This window comes from Carettochelys insculpta, chromosome 4 (genome assembly GCF_033958435.1).
Source record: "Carettochelys insculpta isolate YL-2023 chromosome 4, ASM3395843v1, whole genome shotgun sequence".
NCBI classification, from domain to species: Eukaryota; Metazoa; Chordata; order Testudines; family Carettochelyidae; genus Carettochelys; species Carettochelys insculpta.
Genome location: NC_134140.1, coordinates 131,664 through 144,379, shown reverse-complemented (window position 1 = coordinate 144,379; position 12,716 = coordinate 131,664). Strand labels below are relative to the sequence as shown.

General features: G+C 46.1%; 1 protein-coding gene across 2 annotated transcripts in view; it reads left to right on the top strand.

The window, feature by feature from the left end:
- The window catches only part of SEMA4F (ssemaphorin 4F), a 127,983-nt gene that overhangs the window by 12,118 nt on the left and 103,149 nt on the right, over window positions 1-12,716 (top strand). For both annotated transcript variants that reach the window (XM_074992108.1, XM_074992107.1), the window contains exons 2-3: window positions 5,679-5,830; window positions 12,619-12,682. In XM_074992108.1, coding sequence (XP_074848209.1) covers window positions 5,679-5,830; window positions 12,619-12,682 — 216 coding nt within the window. The remainder of the gene's footprint in view (window positions 1-5,678; window positions 5,831-12,618; window positions 12,683-12,716) is intronic.

Here is a 12,716-nt window from a genome sequence, read left to right as displayed (position 1 = left end):
ACTGCTATCATGTCCTCTCTAAGTCTTCTCTTTTGTAAACTCAACAAGCCCAGTTCTTTCAGTCTTCCCTCATACTCATGTTTTCTGGACCTTTAATCATTCTTCAAGTATCAGAGGGGTAGCTGTGTTAGCCTGGATGTGCAAAAGCAATGAGGGATCCTGTGGCACCTTATAGACTAACAAATGTATGAGCATAAGCTTTCGTGGGCAAAGACCCACTTCGTCAGATGCATCTGACGAAGTGGGTCTTTGCCCACAAAAGCTTATGCTCATACATTTGTTAGTCTATAAGGTGTCACAGGACCCCTCATTGCTTTAATCATTCTTGTTGCTCTTCTCTGGACCTTCCCCAGTTTTTCTACATCTTTGTTGAAATGTGGCGCCCAGAACTGGACACAATGCTCCAGTTAAGGCCTAATGAGCACCGAGTAGAGCAGAACAATGACTTCTCATGTCTTGCTCACAACGCTCCTGTTAATGCATCCCAGAATCATGTTTGCTTTTTTTTGCAACAGCGTCACACTGTTGACTCATGCTTAGCTTGTGCTCCACTATGACCCCTAAATTTCTTTCTGCCATACTCCTTCCTAGACAGTCGCTTTCCATTCTATGTGTATAAAGCTGATTGTTTCTTCCTAAATGGAGCACTTTCCATTTGTCCTTATTAAACTCCATACTGTTTACCTTGGACCATCTCTCCAATTTGTCCAGATCATTTTGTATTATGAGCCTATCCTTCAAAGCAGCTGCAACTCCTCCCAGCTTGATATCATCTACAAACTTAATAAGTGTACTCTCTATGCCAATATCTAAATCATTGTGGAAGATATTGAATAGAACCAGTCCCAAAACATCCCTGCGTAACCCCACTTGTTATGCCCTTCCAGCATGACTGCGACCCATTAATACCTGCTCTCTGAGAACAGTTATCCAGCCAGTTATGAACCCACCTTATAGTGGCCTCATCAAAGTTGTATTTGCTTAGTTTATTGATAAGAAGATCATGTGAGACAGTGTCACATGCCTTACTAAAGTCTATGTATAGCATGTTCTTGGAGACATCACTGCACTGTCAATGGATGTCAGGTTAAACTGAAAGGAGAAGGTATATTGATATGCAACCTTAGTGTTCAGATCTCTGGCAGTCCTTCACTAAGGCACTTCCTAGGCCTGTTGTCACACCTGGAGGAGAAACATCTCTGGGGCTTCCTGCAGCCTGGCTCTGAATGTCTTGATAGCCTGACCTCCCACATTTTCATCACAGAGAAGTGAAAATCAGCTGTATGCCAGACCTCTGACACACTTAAATCCAAGACAGTGGGTGACTAATGTAAAATGTACCATCTGCAGATCTCTGGCAGCATTAATCACCAGGGCAAAATGAGAGAATTACTGCCAAGGAAGGAAAGACGTTTTCAGCAGAGGTGAAATGAGTGTAAATGAGCAGAAAGATGCATTCTGGAGAGGAGTGCTTTAGCAGATAGTAACTGCAGAGGAGATGGTTCTCGCACCACCAGTGTTGGTCCGGTTGTGTGAAGGGACGCAGGAGGCTAGTGCTAGATGGTAGAGATGGGAGATCAAAGATATGAAAGGTGTTTAAGTCAGCCAAGGCACGTGCCTGCTGATTATAAAAGCTTACAGGAATTTTGTATTTCATGCTGGCTAAAGGTAGCAAGAGCAAACCCAGCTGCAGCAGGTTTAACTGCCCTCAAGGAGATGAGAGCAGGAGGAGACCCAGCCCACGTTACCTCTTCACTGCTTCCCGGCATCCCTTCGTAACTGGAACTGTGTGGGGGAAGCTCTTCCTCCCCCCAATACTGGTATCCATACAGTGCTCTATAACTAGACCCCCCCAATACTGGTATCCATACACTGCTCTATAACGAGACTCCCCCCAATACTGGTATGTTTACAGTGCTCTGTAACCAGACCCTCCCACCCCAATACTGGTATGCATACAGTACTCTGTAACCAGACCCCCCAGTACTGGTATCCATACAGTGTTGTATAACCAGACCCCCCACCTCAATACTGGTATCCATACAGTGCTCTATAACCAGACCCCCCACCTCAATACTGGTATCCATACAGTGCTCTGTAACCAGACCCCCCCCAGTACTGGTATCCATACAGTGCTCTGTAACCAGACCCCACCGCCCCAAATACTGGTATCCGTACAGTGCTCTGTAACCAGACCCCACCGCCCCAAATACTGGTATCCGTACAGTGCTCTGTAACCAGACCCGCCCCTCAATACTGGTATCCTTAGACTGGTCTATAACTAGACCCCCCCATACTGGTATCCATACAGTGCTCTATAACCAGATCCCACCCCCAATACTGTTATCCATTCAGTGCTCTATAAGCAGACCCCCCCAATACTGTTATAAATGCAGTGCTCTATAAGCAGACCCTCCCCAATACTGACATCCATACAGTGCTCTATAACCAGCCACCCCCCCAACACTGGTATCCTTATAGTGCTATATAATCATACCCCCCCATACTGGTATCCGTATAGTGCTCTGTAACCAGACCCCCCTCCCAATACTGGTATCCATACAGTGCTCTGTAACCAGACCCCACCCCCCACCGAATACTGGTATCCATACAGTGCTCTATAACCAGACCCTCCCACAATTCTGGTATCCATACAGTGCTCTGTAACCAGACCCCCCTCGCCCCCCCGAATACTGGTATCCATACAGTGCTCTATAACCAGACCCTCCCACAATTCTGGTATCCATACAGTGCTCTGTAACCAGACCCCACCCCACCGAATACTGGTATCCATACAGTGCTCTATAACCAGACCCTCCCACAATTCTGGTATCCATACAGTGCTCTGTAACCAGACTACCCCGCAGTACTGGTATCCATACAGTGCTCTGTAACCAGACCCTCCCCCCAATACTGGTATCCACACAGTGCTATGTAACCAGACCCTCCCCCCCAGTACTGGTATCCATACAGTGCTATGTAACCAGACCCTCCCACGATACTGTTATCCATCCCTTGCTCTGAAACCAGACACTCCCACAATACTGTTATCCATCCCGCGCTACAAAGATGTCTGCAAGAGAGACCTCAGAGAGGTAGACATCAAGCTGGACAACTGGGAAGAACTAGCAGACGACTGCAGCAGATGGAGGCAGGGGTTACACAAGGGCCTTCAGAAGGGCGAGATGAAGATCAGACAGCTAGCAGAGGAGAAGCGAGCGCACAGAAAGCACAATAGGGACTTGCCAGACACCCACTACATCTGCAAGAGATGCAGCAAGGACTGTCACTCTCGTGTGGGTCTTCATAGTCACAGTAGACGCTGTAAATGAGGTCCTCAATCGAAACTTTAAAGGGCGCGATCCATAGTCTATGCAGACTGAAGGATGCCTACTACTACTCTGTAACCAGACCCCCCCCCCCAAATACTGTTATAAATCCAGTGCTCTGTTACCAGAACCCCACCACCAATATTGTTATCCATCCAGTGCTCTGTAACCAGACCCCCCATACTGTTATCCATCCAGTGCTCTGTAACCAGACCCCCCATACTGTTATCCATCCAGTGCTCTATTACCAGAACCCCCCCACCAATACTGTTATCCATCCAGTGCTCTATTACCAGAACCCCCCCACCAATACTGTTATCCATCCAGTGCTCTATAACCAGACCCTGCCCCCACAAATACTGGTATCCATACAGTGCTCTAACCAGACCCCCCCCTCCCAACACTGGTATCCATACAGTGCTCTGTAACCACATCCTGCCCCCCAATACTGGTATCCATACAGTGCTCTGTAACCAGACCCCGCCCCCAATACTGGTATCCATGCAGTGCTCTGTAACCAGACCCCCCCCTCCCAATATTGGTATCCATACAGTGCTCTGTAACCAGACCCCGCTCCCAGCACTGGTATCCATACAGTGCTCTGTAACCAGACAAATTTGGAGAGAGAAATTCCTCAGAGGAGCCAGCTGGAAACTGAAATAGGAGCAGACCAGCAGTTGCAGCACAGGACACCTGCATTGTGACACAATAAGGGCCTTGCTCCCTCATAGTAGTTTAGTGTTGCAATACTGGGCACAGAACACCCCTGCCACTGTGGGGTACCTTGTTGTGTAGTGGAGTCTTCAGTCCTGCACAGAGTTTGAGCAGATCAAGGTACCTAGGGCCCCTAGAAGCTAGCCAGCTGTACAGGAAGACAGACTTGCTGGGAAAATGGTGGGAAGTGGTGAGGGGTGTCAGTGCCTAAATGGCTGATCTGATTCACCTGGCTAATTAGACCAGAGATTCTCACCTCCTTCAGTTTGGAATCCTCAGCCTTGGACCATCTCCCAAAGTCAGGCTCCTAAGCCAGTCAGTCCTATGGGAGTTCCTAGTATAATAGCTAAAACTATCCTTCTCATGCTTGATATGCCCTCTTGCTTCCCCTGGACCTGGCTCTCTGTTGTACGGATGCCAGCTGTCGTGCCCTACTTATCAGTGACCTGAATCTGGTGGTCCTACTGTGGAGTCTGGCAGGTATTGAGTCTTAGACATGCTCCAGGCATGTTCATGGGCTTGGGTCCTGTTGGCAAGGGTTCAAAGCACTTAGCAGATGAAGAGCATTTAGGCAGCTTTGTGCATGCCGACCAGCAGACCTTGCTTTGTGCCATGGTGCAATGGGGGAGGAGAGGCAGTAGAATGTCTGGGGCTGAGCTGTGTGAGAGGCAGCAGTTGCTTTTTGGTGTGAAGTGCTTGGGTCAGAGATGCAATTACAAAAGGGGAGATTAAATTATTCTCTGGGTCTGCAGCTTGTCAGGATATTATGGGACAGGAATTGCAGAGGAGAGAGCTTGTGCACCACCAATGTTGGCCCAGCTGTGTGAAGGGATGGAGGAGAAGGGCTCTGAGGCCAAGGGGTATGGTGGAAAGACTGTGCAGGGCTCCCCTGCTGTTCTCTTGCAGAGCTGGCATTGCCCCTTGCTTGACCCCCTTTGGAAGCTGCGGCTAACAGTAATAAATGAACTGCTGCCTCTGTCAGACTGCCCTGCTCCCACTTCACCATAGCTCCCCCATAGCAGAAGGATGCATCTCCCTCTGTCTCAAGCACTTTCTCTTTGTGTCTGCACTCCAGGTTTTCCTTAAGATTTCCCACAGTTGCTACCTTTCAACTTTCTGACAGGGGTGGCATTGGACACCTAGGGTAGGCCGGACTCCTTCAGGCTCAAAGCTGCACTACTGTGCCTACTCCTGCTGGGATCAGTGCTCAAGTGGATGGTATTAAGTGCCAGCATTCGTAGGAGCTCCACTTGCATTAGCACACACTGTTGATCCTACTGGGGCTGTCATCAGTTAAAGATATGGGAGGCTAGGGGTGAAATGCCATTGCAAGTCAGGCTGTTGCATGCTATGTATGGCAGTGGCAGGCTGAGAAGTGCAGTCCAGTGGTGGAGCCTGCTGTTGCTATGTGTATGTTTTCAGGTTGAGGGGATAAGGGAGTGTATCTAAAATTGTGCACTCCCTTTCTGTCTGGATCTGAAGGAGCAGGTAACTGTTGAATCCTGAAGATGAGCACATTGTTGGTGACCTTGCTAACCTGGCTCTCACTGGTCACCATGTGTGGTCCTGGCTTAGACACTGCTTGCTATATGTCCCCTGCCCAGGACAGACAGTGTGCTTGCTCTGTGATTGCAGAGGTGCAGCAGATGGTTCTTCGCTTCTCCCAGGAGGCCATTTCCAACTACAGCATCTTCCTGGTGTCCCCACAGACCAGGACTTTATACGTAGGAGCCAAGAATGCCATCTTCGCGCTGCCTTTGGATTCAGTCAACCAGCCTGCCAAGATGGTGAGCACAAGACCCAAATCTTATAGGTCCATTTGTTTGTAGGGTGGGTGCATTTGGGGTGTGATCACACATAAGGGTTATTTGATCTTTATGGGGGGCATGTGTGTGAGAGGCATGCTTTCGAATCAGGTGTGTGTGCACGCATGAGCTGGGGTGATGTCCATCTGGACCAATTTCAGGAAATGTTACCAGGGTATCATAGGGATGGGATAACATGGATGGGGGGTTGTGGGTCTGCAGTGATCACATAATGGAGATTTGAGTTGTGAGGTAGGATGTGTATGCAAGAGTTCAGGGATGACCACGCTTCAATGTGCAAATACAATAGCCTGCCATTGCCTCTTTCCTCTGAGGATGTCTGGCCATCCTTTTGTCCCCCACCTCATGTGCCCTTTAGCAGTAGTACAGAATGGCCTGGGTCACTTCCAGGTTTGACACCCCACCCCTAGCTAAAATGGAAAAAAAATGAAAAAAGAATAGGGATGTAATCTGAATATTTTTTATTTCACAAATGCTTTTCTAGCCTATTTCTTTGCAAGAGCAAGCAGTCATACCTGCCCTAAAAATTGTGATATTTTTATGAAATCGTAAAATCACAGAATACTCAAGCTGGAAGGGGCTTCGAGGTCATCAGGTCCAGTCTCCTTTCCTCACAGCAGGACCAAGTGCCATCTAGATCAGTGTTTCTTAAACTATGTTCCGTGGAACACTGATGTTCTGTGAACAACTTGCAGGTGTGCCATGAGTGTTTGGAAAAATAATTCAAAGTTTTGCAATAAACAACTATTTTAGTAATGGAATGGTGGTAGCCTGCAACACAGTCAGGTTGGCTAGCCTCCTTGCTCCTCTAATCTTCTTCTCCTATCTATACAGCGGCATAGCAACTCGCGAAGATGTGTGGCACAAGTGCTAAGCTGGAGTGGCTGCTACCCTGTCAATCAGCTGCTTGATGTCAGCCAACCTGTGTGTATGGCATGTGACTTTTCTGTTAAGCCAGATACAGTGTTACTACATCATTGCTATGATACCAGATTAAATACTTCCTTTTTGTTTTTTGGTTGTTTGGTTGTTTATAGGTTGCTGTTTGGGGTTTGTTGTTTTTTGGTCTGACAAAATTTTTTTAAGAAAATTTTCTTAGGTGTTTTGCGTAAAAATATTATTGCTCAGTGTTCCATTATGTCAAAAAGCTTCAGGAACACTGATCTGGATCATCCCGGAAAGATGCCTATTCAGCCTGCTCTTAAATATCTCCACTGATGGAAAATCAACAACCTTTCAGGTAGTTTATACTAGCATTTAACCACCTTGACAGTTAGGAAGTTTTTCCTAGTGTGGAACTTAAACCTCTCTTACTAAAATTTAAGCCCATGGCTTCTTGTCCTATCCTCAGAGACATAATGTTAAGACTATAGGGAGAATCATTTAATCCCAGAGAAGGGAGTTTGCTTACACCCTGAGAAAAGGCATTAAAAAAGACCCAGAAAAGGGTCTGAATATTGAATGTCAGTACAAACTCTGGAAGGGGACTGAACTGACTATGCCTCGGCTGGACACCTGGGGGTCAGCATAGCTCAGAGAGGGTGAAGAGCCACCAGAGAGGAAACCCAGAGGGTGCTGCTCCATTCCAGAACAGGAACGGATACCAGAGCGAGCTCAGGGTGGCTGCAGATAGAGTCCAACCAGGACACCATGATAGGCCCTATTGGTTACTGTGAAAGGTAGACTCACCACTGTAGTGCCTCCTACCAGCTATGCTATGGATTAGTTGTCTGTCAGTATGCCCTCTTCTGGTGATGTCTTGCCACTGGCATTCCTATGCCAGATAAGTGGTTCCTGTCATGAGACTGAAAATCAAACCGACTCAGATATTTCCACTGGAGATAGCAGACATTTATCCTTGTTTAAAATTTAACCCAATTGACCAGGAGAGTGGATCTGGTGGAAGCTGGTTTCTGCTTGCTGCCTGGAGAAACCATAGATCAACAGTTGTCTCAGTATGGGAATGTATTGATCTCCAGGCTTTCATCGGCTGCCAGGCCCCTGCTAAAACCACTGTAGTAGATGACATGTAAAAGAGAAGGACTATGAGCTTGAAATATTTTCTGTGGCGATGCATCCCAGTCACATGGAAGTAGGCATTGTGTAAGTCAAAAGCAGCATACTAGTTACCAGGATCTAGGCAAGGAATGGTGGTAGCCAGAGGGCTTTAAATCAGGGAAGTTTTATTGTCAGGGATAATCAGCAGAATTTCCTCTAGTGATGAAAGTGAGGACAGGGTTTGGGTTCTTCCTGATGGAAAGGGACTTAAGTACAGACACCTGCTCAATGTGAAAAGCTGACAGAGGTTCTTCTGTGTAAGTAGAGGAGCAAGTGATCCTTCCCAAAAAGAGTCTGACTGCCTGATTGGAAGGTACCAATGGGTCAGTACTAGTAACATAGGTATGGGGGGAGGGATGGCTCAGTGGTTTGAGTATTGGCCTGCTAAACCCAGGATTGGGAGCTCAATCCTTGAGGGGGCCATTTAGGGATCTGGAGCAAACAGGAGGGGGTGGGGAAAGGGGTGGTGCTTGGCCCTGCAAAGAGGGCAGAGGACTGGACTCAGTGACCTCCCAATGTCCCTTCCAGTTCTATAAGATGTATATCTTCATACATTCTATTACATTAGGTGGCTATGGAGAACTGTCTCTTGATCTAAACAAAAAGCAGTCAGGTAGCACTTTAAAGACTAGCAACATGGTTTATTAGGTGAGCTTTCGTGGGACAGACCCACTTCTTCAGACCATAGCCAGACCAGAACAGACTCAATATTTAAGGCACAGAGAACCAAAAACAGTAAGCAAGGAGGACAAATCAGAAAAAGATAATCAAGGTGAGCAAATCAGAGAGTGGAGGGGTGCGGGGGGGAAGGTCAAGAATTAGACTGAGCCAAGTATGCAGACAAGCCCCTATAGTGACTCAGAAAGTTCCCATCACGATTTCAACCATGTGTTAATGTGCCGAATTTGAATATAAAAGCCAGCTCGGCTGTTTCTCTTTCCAAAACGGTGCGATAATTCCTCTTCAGTAACACACATACCTTTAGGTCATTGACAGAATGCCCCATTCCATTAAAATGTTGACTAACTGGTTTGTGGATCTGGAGTGTTTTGATGTCTGTTTTGTGCCCATTGACCCTTTGTCTAAGGGAGTTAGAAGTCTGTCCAATATACAAAGCATCTGGGCATTGTTGGCACATGATGGCATATATGATGTTAGTAGAGGAGCATGAGAAAGTGCCCGTGATTCTGTGAGTAACCTGGTTTACTGGTTACTCACAGAATCACGGGCACTTTCTCATGCTCCTCTACTAACATCATATATGCCATCATGTGCCAACAATGCCCAGATGCTTTGTATATTGGACAGACTTCTAACTCCCTTAGACAAAGGGTCAATGGGCACAAAACAGACATCAAAACACTCCAGATCCACAAACCAGTTAGTCAACATTTTAATGGAATGGGGCATTCTGTCAATGACCTAAAGGTATGTGTGTTACTGAAAAGGAATTATCGCACCGTTTTGGAAAGAGAAACAGCCGAGCTGGCTTTTATATTCAAATTCGGCACATTAACACATGGTTGAAATCGTGATGGGAACTTTCTGAGTCAGTATAGGGGCTTGTCTGCATACTTGGCTCAGTCTAATTCTTGACCTTCCCCCCCCCACCCCTCCACACTCTGATTTGCTCACCTTGATTATCTTTTTCTGATTTGTCCTCCTTGCTTACTGTTTTTGGTTCTCTGTGCCTTAAATATTGAGTCTGTTCTGGTCTGGCTATGGTCTGAAGAAGTGGGTCTGTCCCACAAAAGCTCACCTAATAAACCATGTTGCTAGTCTTTAAAGTGCTACTTGACTGCTTTTTGTTTTGATAGTATATAGACTAGCACGGCTTCCTCTTAGTCTCTTGATCTATGCTTGTAAGAGTGCCCGATGCAAGATCTCTAGCAGCTTTCTATAAGTTACTTACATCATGACTTGTTATTTGAGGTGTTCTTACACATGTCTATTCTGCTTCAGAGTCTATTTCATTGCTGTTCCAGTGCAATGCTGCTGAGGGAAGATCTGGGCATCCTACTTTTGACTAGAAGTAGGTGCAGGATGCATGTCCTGTCCTGGCAGTTACAGTTACAAATCTGTGGCTCAAGTACAAAACCTGCATGGAATAGACATGAACTACATGTCTCAAGAACATTGGTTACAAAACAGGAAAGCAACCAATATTCCTCCTTTTAATGTATGCATAAAAATTAGATGTGAGAGGATAAGGGCTACTAGCCTGAAAACCTAGATTAGATGTAGTGATCAAAAACAAGTTCAATTCACTAACTACAGATTGTTTCCTTTGTTTAATAAATCAATTTTAAATGTAAAATAATGTTTTGGTAATCTGATTTTTGTTATATATTCCACACATTTAAGGTAGCTTCATTTAACTAATAAATTAAACTTTTTATGTATTTTAATTAAATTTGACTTTCCATCCAAATAGAGCTTGACACAAATCAAGTGTAAAAATGATTCTAGTTACATATGCATCATTTGCTATTTTGTAATCTCATAAAGTAAAAAAAAAAAATTAAAACTGAATAAATATAAATTACTCTATATGATTGCTCAAATAAATAGGTATTGAAATAGCGTTTCTTCCTGGTTAGCAAAAAACACCAAATGTAGTGTAAAGGCTATATTTAGTTGCAAATCATCAACATGCTGTCAGCCCAGGAGGATCAACTTTTCTTCAGGAAAATAGCTAACGTACAAACACAGAGAGAAAGTAACATGAATAATTATCTCAATCTCCACTGCCTCTGCCCCAATGTCCTGTGCACATCTTTCCCATAGCAGAGTCCCTTCCTCCTGCTCTGCTAACTTACGCTGTCAAACACTGTGTGGAGGACCTTGCAACTCTGCAGACAAATTCTTTGTCTTCTGATCATCTTTGCAATCAGCAGTACTCCTGACCTGGGACTACCTCTTCCATCTCCGTGTGATCATGCGATAGGAAGAGATTCACCCTGAGGTTCCTCAGTCACTTTTTACTTTTAGCTCCTTCATCTTCTGTATTAACCTCAACCCCTCCTGGCTGCTTAACTCCCTCACGACTGCTTTCAACCTTCCTGGCTCTTCTTTGACAATAAGATGTTCTAGTTTCCAGGTCTCTTGTCTTCATGCCCCTGGGTGTTCTGCCACAGTTCCATGCTGGATACCTCCTCCCTGTTCCTGTGCTGTTGTCATTCTGGCTTCATGGCCAGGCCTTGGCAGGACTCTTCCTCTATCCTCCTCAACAGTTCAGCTGTTTTTGGCACCACTGATTGCACTCTCCTCCATGTAATTCTGTCCTCCCCTGGCTTCCACAGTACTATCTTGTCCTGAAGCCTCCTGTCTTTTGGCTACTGCTCTTCTCCCTCCCTCTCTCCATGGGACCCCCTTCCCTTCCCTTTTTTCATCTGTGTGCTGCTATCCTCACTTTAGACTCTTCTCTCTCCTCTCACACTGACTGCTCTTAAAAACAAAATCATCTCTAAGATCCAGCCTTTTTGTTTTTGTTTGTGTTGAGAGAACCTTCCTGGTCCCGCTCCACCCTTATCATTGCAAGTCCTTCCTCTCCAGCCTCCTGGATACCTCCCCTCGCCTCATGCGCTTTGCTCCATTCAAATACATCTGCCAGCATCATCTTCCTGGCCAGACCGTATGGTTTGACTTTATCATTTTTTATATATTTATTAAGGACTGTCTCGTATTCACATGTATTGTGGCTCTTGAAGTATTGATTTTGTAACTGAATTTGAAAAAAATGGCTCTTCTTGCTCTTTTGGTTGCAGACACCTGTCCCTGCTCTAACTCAAAGCATGCTACAGCCTTCCCCGCCCCCAGCTCTAGCTCAATAACAGCAATTCATTGGAGCTGCTGCTGCCTCCGTATGCTTCTTCCACCAAGCACTGGGGCACGTGCACAGAGTGGCAGACAGCACTCCTGCCGCACAGCTCCAAGAAGGAGCTGAATTTCATGGCCCAAAGAGCCATGGGTTGGCTACCTCTGTTCTTCTGCAAAAAATCAACTTCCTTGTCCTCCCTTTGGCTAACTCCCCAGCGCTGCCTTCCCCTGCCCCCACTGCTCTTCTTTTTCATCTCATTATTACCCCTCTCAAACTCCACTTCGCCTGTTCAACAGCTTCTCACACTGTCCTTTCTCCTGTCCCAGCCCCACACACATTTGCATCCTCCACAAGATCTACTCCTGTACTTTGAAGTGCCATTCCCAGATCTAAGCTAGAAATCAGTGTAGCCTGAAAGCTCGTCTCTTATCATCAGAGGTTAATCTCTCCAGTATGCGAGGACTGAAATGGCTACAGCAATGCTGTAAGCAGTCAAGAAATTAAGTATGGTTGGGCTGAGTCTGAACTGGATTAAAGGGTTCTTGGCTAAAAGAAATGTTCTAGTTCACGTGGGAATGATCGTGTTTATGTTTCCTGGCCCGTGTTGTGTCGGAAACCAAACTAAAGGATCACAACTCTCTGTTCTGGGCTTAGGAACTGTGAAAGTGGAGGTGTTCATTTGTGACTTTGTCTGTGCTATCCTGCTTCCCCTCTGTCTGTAGCAAGTCTGTTTGTATAAGTTGCCTTGGGTAAGGAGTGTCTCCTCTGGGTATGGGCAGTGCCCAACATGATGACAGTGCTGAGGGCAGGTGCCCTGCCTTGATGGAAGGATAATTGACACTGAAGTTTCTTCCTTTTTCCATCCCCACAGATCTCCTGGGAAGTGCCTGAGATTGATCGAGATTCCTGCACAAGGAAGGGGAAAAAAGAGGCAGGTACCGGGATAGGGCACAACTGGGGGTTGCCCCT